General features: G+C 40.0%; 1 protein-coding gene across 1 annotated transcript; it reads right to left on the bottom strand.

The window, feature by feature from the left end:
* Window positions 1-7,331: 7,331 nt before the first annotated feature.
* On the bottom strand, window positions 7,332-10,593 carry bsx (brain-specific homeobox). The gene is made up of 3 exons (XM_085419533.1): window positions 10,223-10,593; window positions 9,598-9,788; window positions 7,332-9,242 (listed from the first exon to the last, which is right to left on the bottom strand). The coding sequence occupies exons 1-3, from the start codon at window positions 10,464-10,466 to the stop codon at window positions 9,000-9,002; spliced, it is 678 nt and encodes a 225-aa protein (XP_085275659.1). The 5' UTR covers window positions 10,467-10,593; the 3' UTR covers window positions 7,332-8,999.
* Between the last annotated feature and the right edge of the window lie 1,817 nt (window positions 10,594-12,410).

The following is a 12,410-nucleotide window of genomic DNA, read 5'->3' as shown; positions in this document are numbered from 1 at the left end:
GGCCAGCAGGTGGATGGGGGAAAGGGGAGGCGGAGGTGGAGAGACCCCGACTGTCAGGTGAAATGAGCTTCAGGTAAGAAGTTATGACCTGCAGTCTATCTGGGTCAGATATAAACCAAGTTTAGGTGTAGTTTATTTTCGTTGTGTTAACTTTTTACAGTCAGTTACAATAACTCGTACTGTGTACTAGCTAGCATGACGGAGTTTCTATACAGTTGGGTGGGTGCTATGATGTTACTGGTGAACTTTATTTTATTCATATGGTTAGTTAGTAGAGTTGACTACTGTCCTGTAAAAAACGGAATCCTCTGGTATTCAGAGTTAATATTACGCGTGTTGTATTGAGCTGAAAATAAACTCGATTTGTCCCGTACTTCAGCTATAATAAAAAAAAAGACAAAAAGCTGGAGTTATTCTGTGTCTTTACGCTGTCAGCTGCCTCTTCTTCTCTCATTCTCCCCCCTCCCTCTCCTGCTGCTACTTCAATCATGAAACTGATCAATGATCAGCTTATCGGCGTTTCTGCCGTCTCTCTTGCTTGTTTATCTCCCGCTTTGCGGGATTTTGCAAGTGTAGCTTGTGCAAATTGTCAGTGTTCTTGGCAATGATTAGGTGTTTGCAAACCTAACTTTGCAAACCTAAGCAGTGCTACCACACTTCCAGACAAACCATAGTGGTTCAGTCTTGTTCACATACTGTCATGAACAATGTTCCCTCTAGTTTTTCATGTGTCTGAGCGAACACACAAACTCCCTGAGCGGTCCCTTGGACCACTGTGAGCAACAGCAGACGTGTGCACTGTGGTCATGCCAGCATCAAATCCATCCAAGTTACATGGTTTATTAAAATAATCAAATTACAGCATTGATGTTAGACTAGGTGATGATCAGCTTATCTGCGTTTCTGCCGTCTCTCTTGCTTGTTTATCTCCCGCTTTGCGCCAGAAAGAGCAAACTAGCGGAGGTCGCGTTAAACAGCAGAAGCGCCTTTAAACTTGATAAGCTGTTGTTAGAATTTATTTAATATTACTTTCGAGTATCAGCTGATGTTTGTTGGAGCCACGGCCATAAAAGCTGCTGGTCATGATATCGGTTTGGTTATCTGGTGAGAGGGAAACATGAAGATGAAACCAGGAGATGTCCTTACTGAATCATCAGAGCTGAACAGGTGATGGAGAAACAGGTTTACCTTTTAGGTGACATGAATGGGTTGAAGGAAAGCTATGAACTGTTCCTGAGAGACAACTTACACCAGGATCCTTTTCTATGTAGCTGACTGCTGGTAACTGTGCAGGGGCGGCTCTAGCAAAGATTTGCCAGGGGGCCAGGTAGAGCATTAACAGGGAAAGGGGGGCACAAAGGAATACTTTTCTTTCTTATTCTCATTTAAAATTTCTAGCTTTTAACAAATAATTATCCAAATCTTACAACCAAAGTTTTCATCTGATGTCATATTTATAGAAATCCATTATTGTACGTAGTAAGTTTTTCAGTTTTTCAGGGTCCCAACATAATTTCTTCAGAAGAAAGTACTGTACATGATGCCAGTATTTTCCCACATTTTTTACATTTGATACTGTACTAGTCTAGTACTTTGTGTAAAATGCCATCAAAAAGTCAGTTAAGTTTTATTCTTTCTCACCTGTCTTTCTGTCTCCTTTCACTTTTAAAAGGTTGCCATGTTAGAAAAAATATTTTTCCCTGCCATGCTGTTTATTGATGTGGTAAATAAATAGTTTATGAAAATATCACTAAATCTGTCATTTATTGTTTTTAATATTCAGTAATGGTCATGTCTCACCTCTAGTCTTCTCTGTCTTAATTTCAGGTTTCCACCATATGTTGTAGATAGTTCAGGAAGTTAACTCAACCAAGCAGTCTTTGGGTTTCGGCTAAGTACTGTTTAGAATACCAGAATAGGGAGGATGGTGTAGGTTTAAGTTTATTAGATTGATACATATGTACCAACAAAACAGTGTCACAACCACGTTTGTTTTCATTCAAAGGCTTTATGGTTTTTCCTATAATACCTGGTGGGCCGGTCTCTAGTCAAAATGCCTGGGGTGATTTTTTGTCCCAGTCCAGCCCTGGTTGCATGTATAGGAATGTGAATCGTGTTATTGGCTGGACTATGGGATATGGTGGCATCGTTCTAATCCCATACGGGAGCAGCCAGTCACTTACTGACTAACACTGCAAAACAGAATTGTTAAAGTTTTAATTTTAATTTCAATTCAGGTTAGATTCTTTTTTGTGCGCAATGCAGATTTTCTGTGCGCAGAGACCGTGCCAGCAGTGCGCAATTGCGCACGCGCGCAGCTTAGAGGGAACATTGGTCATGAACTTTAACATTTAACATGTAATTGTGGCCAGAAGAGTTTTAGATCTTGGATTTTTCAGCAGTGTTTATGAGCATTGCACATTCTGACCTTGGAGTGGATTTGCTGATATGTCCACTCCAAGAAAGAGTGTAGCATTATATTGATGCACACCTAAATCTTTCAGACAAGTAAACTGCCAAAACATCTATATTTATAGAAGAGGAAATTCTTACTGATGATCAACTAATCAAAGTGCATTTGATTAGCACCACCTAAAGCATTTGTGTTCTTAAGTCCTATGAAATAGTACGGGGTTACTTTATGTCTTCAGACAGAAACCACAGAAGAGGCTACACACACAGGGAATTTGCATTTGGAAACACAGCTCGGGTCTTAGCAGCCTATTATATGAACTTGAAGCCCATTTTATTGTGTGTTTATGTGTAGAAGGTTGTAGGGTCTTTTTCTGGCAGAAGACAAACAGTAAATAAGCTTAAAACAGAAAATTAAAGCAGACGTATGATTGATAAAGAGATAAAGGGACAGGAAGAAAAAGTGAAATGACAAATATTAGAAAAGTTGAAAACAGTTATAATAAATATGAACAATTCTTTACAAAAAAGCCAAAATACTATGATCGTTACTATATACAGTGAAATACACTAATATTTTCCTATTTATATTTGCATAAAGAGCAGTGGGTATGATAATGATTCCCATGTATTTTATAAAACAGCATTTTACAGTTTGACTGCTGTTGGGATACAGGACATATGATTATGCTCCAGGTTACACCGTGGCTGTAAAAGTCTGCCAGTGAAGGAACTGCTCAGGGGGTGAAAAGTGTTAGCTTCTCCTCTCACCCACCTTCTCTGTGGGATCTATGGAACTGGTCAGAACAGAGCAGGCACTAACATGGTGAAGGTAAACACATTACAATAGTTGCCGTATATACACGTATATTATATAAATTTGTTGCTGTATTAGGAACTCTTATATATTCAATTCAATTCACTTTTATTTATATAGCGCAAAATTAGAACAACAGTTGCCTCAAGGCGCTTTATATTGTAAGGTAGACCCTACAATAATACATACAATACATACATCAGCTGTAAATACTCATTCTTACAGAAACAATGTGATTTGTGCATGTCTTTTGTCCTGTCTTCCTTCTCTCACCCCAACCGGTCGCAGCAGATGACCTGCACTACAGTCTGTTTGTCTGGTGGACCCTTTATTTGCCCAGTCCGATTTAAGGTTCTGCATAAAAACACTTTTACAAAGTACCCATGACTGTATAACATATAACATTACAAAATATTAAAATAAAAATAAAACATGTTGAAATAATTCATGTTTTTATTGACATCAAAATGAATTTGCTGAAAAAAAATGTTTGTTTTTTTTAATATTTGAAAGCTGTATCATACATTGATGGAGAGTGTTTTGTTACTGCAGCTCATTTGCAGTAATTAGCAACTACCTACACATGTGTGTCTTTCTTTCCTCTCTTAAACATAGTTCTTTGAAATATGCCAAGACTACAGCCAAACCACCTATTCAGACTCATCCAGAAACACACTCCTGTGTTTTTGTCTCTTGGTGACTTGAAAATGTTGCAGCTGGCCACACTGAAACTCCTTAAAAATGGCATGAAAAAGAAAAGCAGGCGGGCTCTTTGTAAAAAAGTTCATGCTGTCCAAGGCAAGATGCATGTCGGTGGTTTAATGTGTGTGTGTATAAAAAAAAATTCCCCACTTGCCCCTGCGGGCGGTTTATCCTTCAAGCTCGGGTCCTCTACCAGAGGCCTGGGAGCTTGAGGGTCCTGCGCAGTATCTTAGCTGTTCCTAGGACTGCGCTCTTCTGGACAGAGATCTCCGATGTTGTTCCTGGGATCTGCTGGAGCCACTCGCCTAGCTTGGGAGTCACTGCACCTAGTGCTCCGATTACCACTGGGACCACCGTCACCTTCACCCTCCACATCCTCTCGAGCTCTTCTCTGAGCCCTTGGTATTTCTCAAGCTTCTCGTGTTCCTTCTTCCTGATGTTGCTGTCATTCGGAACCGCTACATCGATCACTACGGCCGTCTTCTTCTGTTTGTCTACCACCACTATGTCCGGTTGGTTAGCCACCACCATTTTGTCCGTCTGTATCTGGAAGTCCCACAGGATCTTAGCTCGGTCATTCCCCATCACACTTGGGGGCATCTCCCATTTTGACCTATATATATATATATATATATATATATATATATATATATATATATATATATGGTAAGAATGGTAAGAACAAGATCCGGGCCATCAACACGTACGCCCTGCCCGTGATCAGGTACCCTGCTGGGGTAATAGGCTGGCCAAAGGAGGAGATAGAAGCCACTGACATAAAGACAAGAAAGCTCCTTACCATGCATGGAGGGTTTCACCCCAAGTCCAGCACCCTGAGGCTGTACGCTAAGCGGAAGGAAGGGGGCCGGGGACTGGTGAGTGTCAGCACCACAGTCCAGGATGAGACAACGAACATCCAAGAATACATTGGGAAGATGGCCCCAACTGACCGAGTGCTCAGTGAATACCTCAGGCAGCAGAAACCCAAGAAAGAGGAGGGAGACGAGGAACCATCATGGAAGGACAGGCCCCTGCACGGTATGTACCACCGGCAGATAGAGGAGGTGGCTGATATCCAGAAATCCTACCAGTGGCTGGACAAAGCTGGACTGAAAGACAGCACAGAGGCACTAATCATGGCAGCACAAGAACATGCTCTGAGCACAAGATCCATAGAGGCTGGGGTCTATCACACCAGGCAAGACCCCAGGTGCAGGCTGTGTAAAGATACCCCAGAGACAATCCAGCACATAACAGCAGGGTGCAAGATGCTAGCAGGCAAGGCATACATGGAACGCCATAACCAAGTGGCCGGCATAGTGTACAGGAACATCTGTGCCGAGTATAACCTGGAAGTCTCGAGGTCAAAATGGGAGATGCCCCCAAGGGTGGTGGAGAATGACCGAGCTAAGATCCTGTGGGACTTCCAGATACAGACGGACAAAATGGTGGTGGCTAACCAACCGGACATAGTGGTGGTAGACAAACAGAAGAAGACGGCCGTAGTGATCGATGTAGCGGTTCCGAATGACAGCAATATCAGGAAGAAGGAACACGAGAAGCTGGAGAAATACCAAGGGCTCAGAGAAGAGCTCGAGAGGATGTGGAGGGTGAAGGTAACGGTGGTCCCCGTGGTAATCGGAGCACTAGGTGCGGTGACTCCCAAGCTAGGCGAGTGGCTCCAGCAGATCCCGGGAACAACATCGGAGATCTCTGTCCAGAAGAGCGCAGTCCTGGGAACAGCTAAGATACTGCGCAGGACCCTCAAGCTCCCAGGCCTCTGGTAGAGGACCCGAGCTTGAAGGATAAACCGCCCGCAGGGGCGTGCTGGGTGTTATATATATATATATATATATATATATATATATATATATATATATATAATTTGTATACATATGTTAAGATATTTTTCCTCATAATTACAGACAGTCATAGTAAAAAGAAAGTTTTAAGGCTTACATATAAGGACATAATTACATTTTTTTTTACCAGGTCTTAAAATGAATTAACAATTGTTTGAACAATTGTAAATTGTTCACACCTTCATCTATTTAAGACTGATTTTATTTATTGATTTTTTAAGAGCTGGTGACTCTCATACTCATTGAATACCGTAATGAGGACACAAAAACTGCAAATATGCATTAGTTTGTCTCACTTACAATGTGGAAATTTCGACTCAAAGGAGTAACCCTGGTTTCTCTGCTTTCTATATTGGTCCTATCCTTACATTTTGCAGCCATGTTAACTTCTGGCCACCACAAAACACTCTCAAGCAGCTCATTTTACTAATTGAACCCTCAGATGATTATCAAAGCACTATTTACTTCAGCGCAATATTCTAATTAGATTATGGTCTCTATTTAACCCATCATGGACTCTTTGAAGCTCTGTGTTTTTAGTGTTAAGTCCTCAGATGCACGTTTGGAAATAAATAGACAAGCTCCTTTTAATTTAATGAGAATCACTGCCTATCCAGACTGAGTCTCTTTGCATTTTTTTTAACCATCCCACCTACTCGTTTTTTGCCATTGAAATCCAGTTAATTGAAGGAGTCTTTCACTGCTATACATGAAGGGGCCAAATTAGCATCCCTTTATGCCCACTGGGAAACTAAGGCAGACCTGGAGGCTTTGATGCGAGAAGCACACTTTCAGTAGGCGGCAGGCATCCTGAAAATGAGCTGATGGCCCTGCTATTAAGCCCAAATGCAGATGCGTCCATGTGTTGCAAAACGCTTAATCTTTTAATTGATCACCTTCTGCATGGCCTGTTTTCCACATAGTTTTTTCTCTCTCCTGCTGCTTGTTACTAGAATCACATTTTGAAGACGACATGAATCGCTTTTCAAATTGCCTGAAAGGCTTGTAAATAGAGCACAAAGGACAAGAGACTAGTTGCATGTTATTGTGCAGATTCCCTTGTGTCTGATAAAACAATTAAATTCATGTAAGGTGAGCTTGTTTAAGAGCCTGAGATGTCTGTGTATCTTATCTACATGTCCAAGCACTTACTATCCTTCCATCCTCATCCTGATCACAGTAGTAATCAGAAAATGAAGAGAGAGCTTGTTCATTGATTTAATTTCACAGTCTTATAGAGCTAAAGTCTATGGAGCAGAGGGAGTTGACTGAAATGTGCAATAGTGGACGACTATTTAAAGATAATTGAACGAGATGGACTACAGCATCAACTACAACCAAACTACATGATTAGTAAATTAATGAATGAACATCTGTTTTTTAATGTTTTTTTTGGCAGCCACCATGGACTTATCTGCCTATCTGCTCCAAAGTCCAGCTCAACATAAAATATTTATAAATAACCCAGCAGGACAAAAATGGGCTGGATTCTTTCATGTTTAATGTTCACAGACAAAATGCAAAAGTTGAAACGAGGATTTGTGATAATGTAAAAGAATATGTATTTCCATGGTCAGATTAAAGATGTATATAACCACAAAAAAACATGAATAGGACACTGACTCAAAATAAATGTCGAAAAATATTATATACGATAATTAAAAATGCCTGGATTTTCGCTTACATTCAATTTTAAGATCAAATTTATTGGCAGAAACACAAACCTGCCTTAAGATGAGGTGTGCATCATGGAATTACTGCTATATTTTCAATTTGGATTTAGAGAAACTGTTGAAAACTGTTCACTGTCTTTTAAAAAGATTTTCGGAACACTTACCAAGCCTTTACCCTAATTACAAAAGCTATTATCGCTTACTTTTTACACCTTTTCGCCACTAATGCGAAGAGAAAAAAAAATGTTTATTGTTTATCTGTAGTGTCCGTTTAATACAACACCCAGAGCATTAAACCGAGTCCACTACATTATAACAAAACAGCCCGCAGTGTTGCAGCGGATGTCCACCCTGATTCTGAATAATCGAACTAGAAATCTTGTTATGACGAGACTTGGAATGTAAAACTCTGCTATCTCCCAGCCTTACAAAAAAGCTTACTTGAATATACTCGTACTCAGGTGTAGTCTGTGGGAGCGTTTGACTTTTCCTAATTTATCCTGTCATTCTTTTGCGTTGGTTGGCTCAAAGCTCAGCGGGCTTCACGCCATCATGCAGGAAACCCAGTAGAGAAGATGATGCAGCCTCGCATTCAAAGCTGAGCTCCATGCTGTGGAGACCGGTTCTTAATGCAAGTGGTTAAGACAGCCGTTTGAACTCCGAGAAGCATCTCACCATGATAACAGGATTACAGCCACATGTTGCGTCTAAACAGTAACATTGCATTCACAGGATTTATGTGGTTACTTAAAAAAAAAAAAATCACTCCTTCTGGATTGGAAATGTAAACAGCAAATGCTCCCCGGTAGAAAACATACATGCGCGCGCGCGCGCGCGCGCACACACACACACACACACACACACACACACACACACACACACACACACACATAATAATAATAATACCGGTAATAGTAATAATAATAATAACAAAAAAAAACTATGTACTGTTAGTTATATTTACAGACAAAAATATATAAATGATGTTTTCATTCAAAACCTGATTTACAAAATCTTCAACAATATCCACACACTGCCAATAACATATACATTTTTCTTAAAGTAACATGGAGAATGTTGTCTGGAATAAAAGTATAGTAAAACATGGGCAGAGCGCTTTTCCACGGGTTTATTTACATTCATTTGTACACTTATTTCCTCCTGAAAATAAAAGACACAACTGTGATGTTTCAAAATAAAATATCTAGAGACTCATAATAATAATAATAATAATAATAATAATAATAATAATAATAATAATAATAATATAGATAATATAGAGAGTTTGCAAAACATAACAGAATAATCCATAGCCTTTATGCAGAGGAAAATTGGCAGTTATATAAAAAAAATTAATTAACAGTGTATTGTACAGCCTGTTCCCCCCTCACTGTAAAACTGCCATTTATATTGGCTAGCTATTTAAAGAAATAAACTTAAAATGATCCTACAGCTGTCTATAGGCTGCATTTACAAAAAGCAAAAAACAAGCAAACAAAAACAAAACAATAAGCCAACAAACAGTGCAGCCTACTATAGTAGATGATCCGGGGAGCAAATGTCATCCTCGATATCCACATCGTCGTCGTTTTCTTCCAGCATATACGAATCCGTCTCGAGGCCGTGTTTCAGCTCCTCTACGCTTTTGTCGTTCAGTTCGCTCTCGCTGGAGTTCTCCGCACATCGCTCCATCTCTCCTGTTGCCTTCCGCTCGTCCTGCGCTTTCCTCAGCTGCTTCTTGTGCTTCATCCGCCTGTTCTGAAACCATGTTTTCACCTGCACGTAAGAAACAAAGACGCACATTAGAAAAGTTTCTATGGCTCTGCTTGTGTGTAAAATATTTTATTATTAATAAATATTAATAAATAAATATTAATTTATTATTAAAACTGAAATGTGTTTTCTGCTACTGTAAACTACAGTTTAACATATGGAGTTTCATTCGAGATATGAAACTAATTCTAATTATCCCATATATTTCGTATATAGGGCTAAATAACGCATTGATGATGTAGCTATTGTTTTGTTTTTCCTTTCTTTTATGTATTATAAAATAAATTAAAAAGGGAATAACTCACTCCACATTTGAGTGTGCGTGTGTGTGGGTGTGCGTTCGCGCGCGCGAGCCAACCTGTGTCTCTGACAGGCTCAGCGCAGTGGCCAGTTCCACTCTCTCAGGTGTGGACAGATACCGCTGAATTTCAAACCGCTTTTCCAGCCCGGACAGCTGCGAGTCAGAGAAAACAGTCCGGGCCTTCCTGCGTCTGCAGTGCTTACCCGGTAACTCTGCGTGGTGCTGGAACAAGGCGGGCATCTGCATTCCTGCCGGCAATAAGAAGAGGTGGTTTGTATTATTTGTATTGTTATTGAAGTATTAAGAAAAATCAGAATATATCCCAGAAATAGGATGAATTTGAGTTTGGTGATGAATTCTTTGCCAAGGTAACAAACCTCGCTATTTGTAATAATAATAATGACATATTTAAAAAAAAAAGAAAGAAAAAAAAAAAATATAAATAGTAAAACACCTGCATGTTACAATCGGCTTTAAGATTTGAATGCACTTTGTAGAATACAATAATTAAAATGCATTTAAACAAACACATAATTGAAGCGGTTAAGTCAAATAAAGGATTCCGAGATTTGTGCTTTTCCTCTAAATCGTTATTTAAAAACTAGAGGCAATGTCCAGATAACAGCCCGCTGTGTGTGACAGCTTCCTTGTTATCCCAGGCCTCTGCCTCTCTCTTGCTTACCTGACGTAAAGAAGTACTGGTGGTGCTCCGGTTTGTGGAGAGGATGGTGCGGATGTGGGGCTAATATTGGGGTAGGCATCAGCGGGTATCCGTACTCCAGGATGGGCACCCGGGAAGCCAAGGAGCTACAGAACGGCGACGGGATGACCTCTCGCAGGGGCTTGGGCTTGTGCAATAAGATGTCCTCAATGAAAAACGACGTGGACCTCTGTGTGGGTGCCGCAGATGCGTAGTTCATACTCATGGTGTTACTGTGGATGATTATTTCCTTGCCTTTAAACCTGCATCAACACCTGCCTCTTCCCTCCAAGCCTCTGTCAAATTTAAATGTGGACCCTCTGTTTGACCAGTGAATGACACTATGCCGAACATTCCACAGACACCGGTGGGAGGGCACGTTTGCAATAAGTATTTATTCAGAGACGGTGCCGGATTGGGGATACTGGTTTGCGCATCAGCCAATTAGGGCTTTTGATGGACGGAGGAGAGCCGCGGGGGACGAGATTTTCACTCTGATTGGTTCAGACGGATTCCAAGCTGTCTTTTTATTTATTTATTTGTTTATTTATTTTGGTGGGTTTTAAGATAAGGAGCGCACCTGTGAACAGGGTTAATTTGGAAAGCAACTGGGAATCATCGGGTATGGTTGCGCTTTAGTGGTCGCCAAGCAACTACGCAGTTTTTGACTTCTGTCCGAGTGAAAACGTTATTCTGTATTTACCCGAATAGAGGATACTATATAAAAATAAATATAACCTACGAACGAGGCCATATTTGTTTCGAAAGTTTTCTTACAGTCTCCAAACAATTCAATCGTTGCATTTAATCATGTGTGAAAATGAAAGCGAGTTTTTTGTGTCTGTCATAGAATATGAACAAGTAGCCGGGAGCTACGGACGTAAGGCAAGACAAATTGTACATGATGTTTAAACTTCCCTTTGTAGTTCAGGTACAAGCCATTTATTACTTTATTAATGTGCTTGGTAAAAACATTCTATACTGCTACATAAATATTCACCCACAAACTCTAAAGGACATAAATTAACAAACAGACTTTGTACTCATTGCAAAGTCATTTTCAAGAAAACAAGATAATAAGGCCACAGAAAAAAGACATCCAACATGGCTAACCGTTTGCAATGTTTGGAACATGACTGAACAAAGGTTGCTGCTTTCTGTCATAAAAAAGATCAATCAATTAATTTTAAGAATGACTTTTTTCTCATTTATTTAAGCGCGAACGGACCACCTGTAACAACCGTCTGAAAAAGAAGAAATCAACTCCTCAGGAAAAAACGAGTTTTTGATTACTTTAATAAATATGTATGAAATAATTAGACGAATAGCTCATGGTCACAAAATACATTGGTTCAACTGTAATAAAATAAAAATAAATTAAATCATGTGAAAGTACAGATGATGTTGTGGGGAGACCGGTCTCCCCGTGGTGTTTAAGAATTGTGCTGTTTCGCCATTTCCCTACAAGCCATAAGAAAGAAACACAGCACAAGTGTATATAGCGCGTGGTAAACTTGAATGAGAGTTTCTTACGTGCACATCGTATTTCACATGTAGCCTAGGCTACCTCATTTTTGACTCCTTGTGTCATCAGTCTGGTATATCTGCTGTCCACGTGAATTGGCCTTTTGATTTCCTTTGACCATATTCTTTCTTTCTTTCTTTCTTTCTTTCTTTCTTTCTTTCTTTCTTTCTTTCTTTCTTTCTTTCTTTCTTTCTTTCTTTCTTTCTTTCTTTCTTTCTTTTACCGTCCAGGACACTGAGTGAAACAATTTCTGCTCTCTTCCTACGTATTAGTACTTTTTGAATTAAGTGACTTAGCTTGTGCCACAGGGAGATAATCTGCTACAGGTCTGTCTTGTCATTCCACCCAAATTGGCTGTAATTGTCGGTATTGAAATCTGGGAGAGTACAAGTGCCGCTCCTGGGCCCATTTTGGATAGAAAGCGCTGCGCTGTAATTTGTTGATATGGTGTTGTCATCACATTTCCAATCAGTGCGCTTAATGTGAAAGTGTCTTAATGCAGGCGGAATTCACGCTGCAATGCTATTAGGCAATTAAGAGAGATGTTAGAGCGGAAGTTGTAATCCTTGGACTGGAGGACAGGATTTCTATTTGATCACACGGAAGGAGAGCAAATTCATTACTGGGAGTCAGTTATGCTAGAAA

Source organism: Rhamphochromis longiceps, linkage group LG10 (genome assembly GCF_057381845.1).
Source record: "Rhamphochromis longiceps isolate RC_006_pf linkage group LG10, R_longiceps_female_GT1.1, whole genome shotgun sequence".
NCBI classification, from domain to species: domain Eukaryota; kingdom Metazoa; phylum Chordata; class Actinopteri; order Cichliformes; family Cichlidae; genus Rhamphochromis; species Rhamphochromis longiceps.
This window is presented reverse-complemented; position numbering and strand designations above follow the sequence as displayed.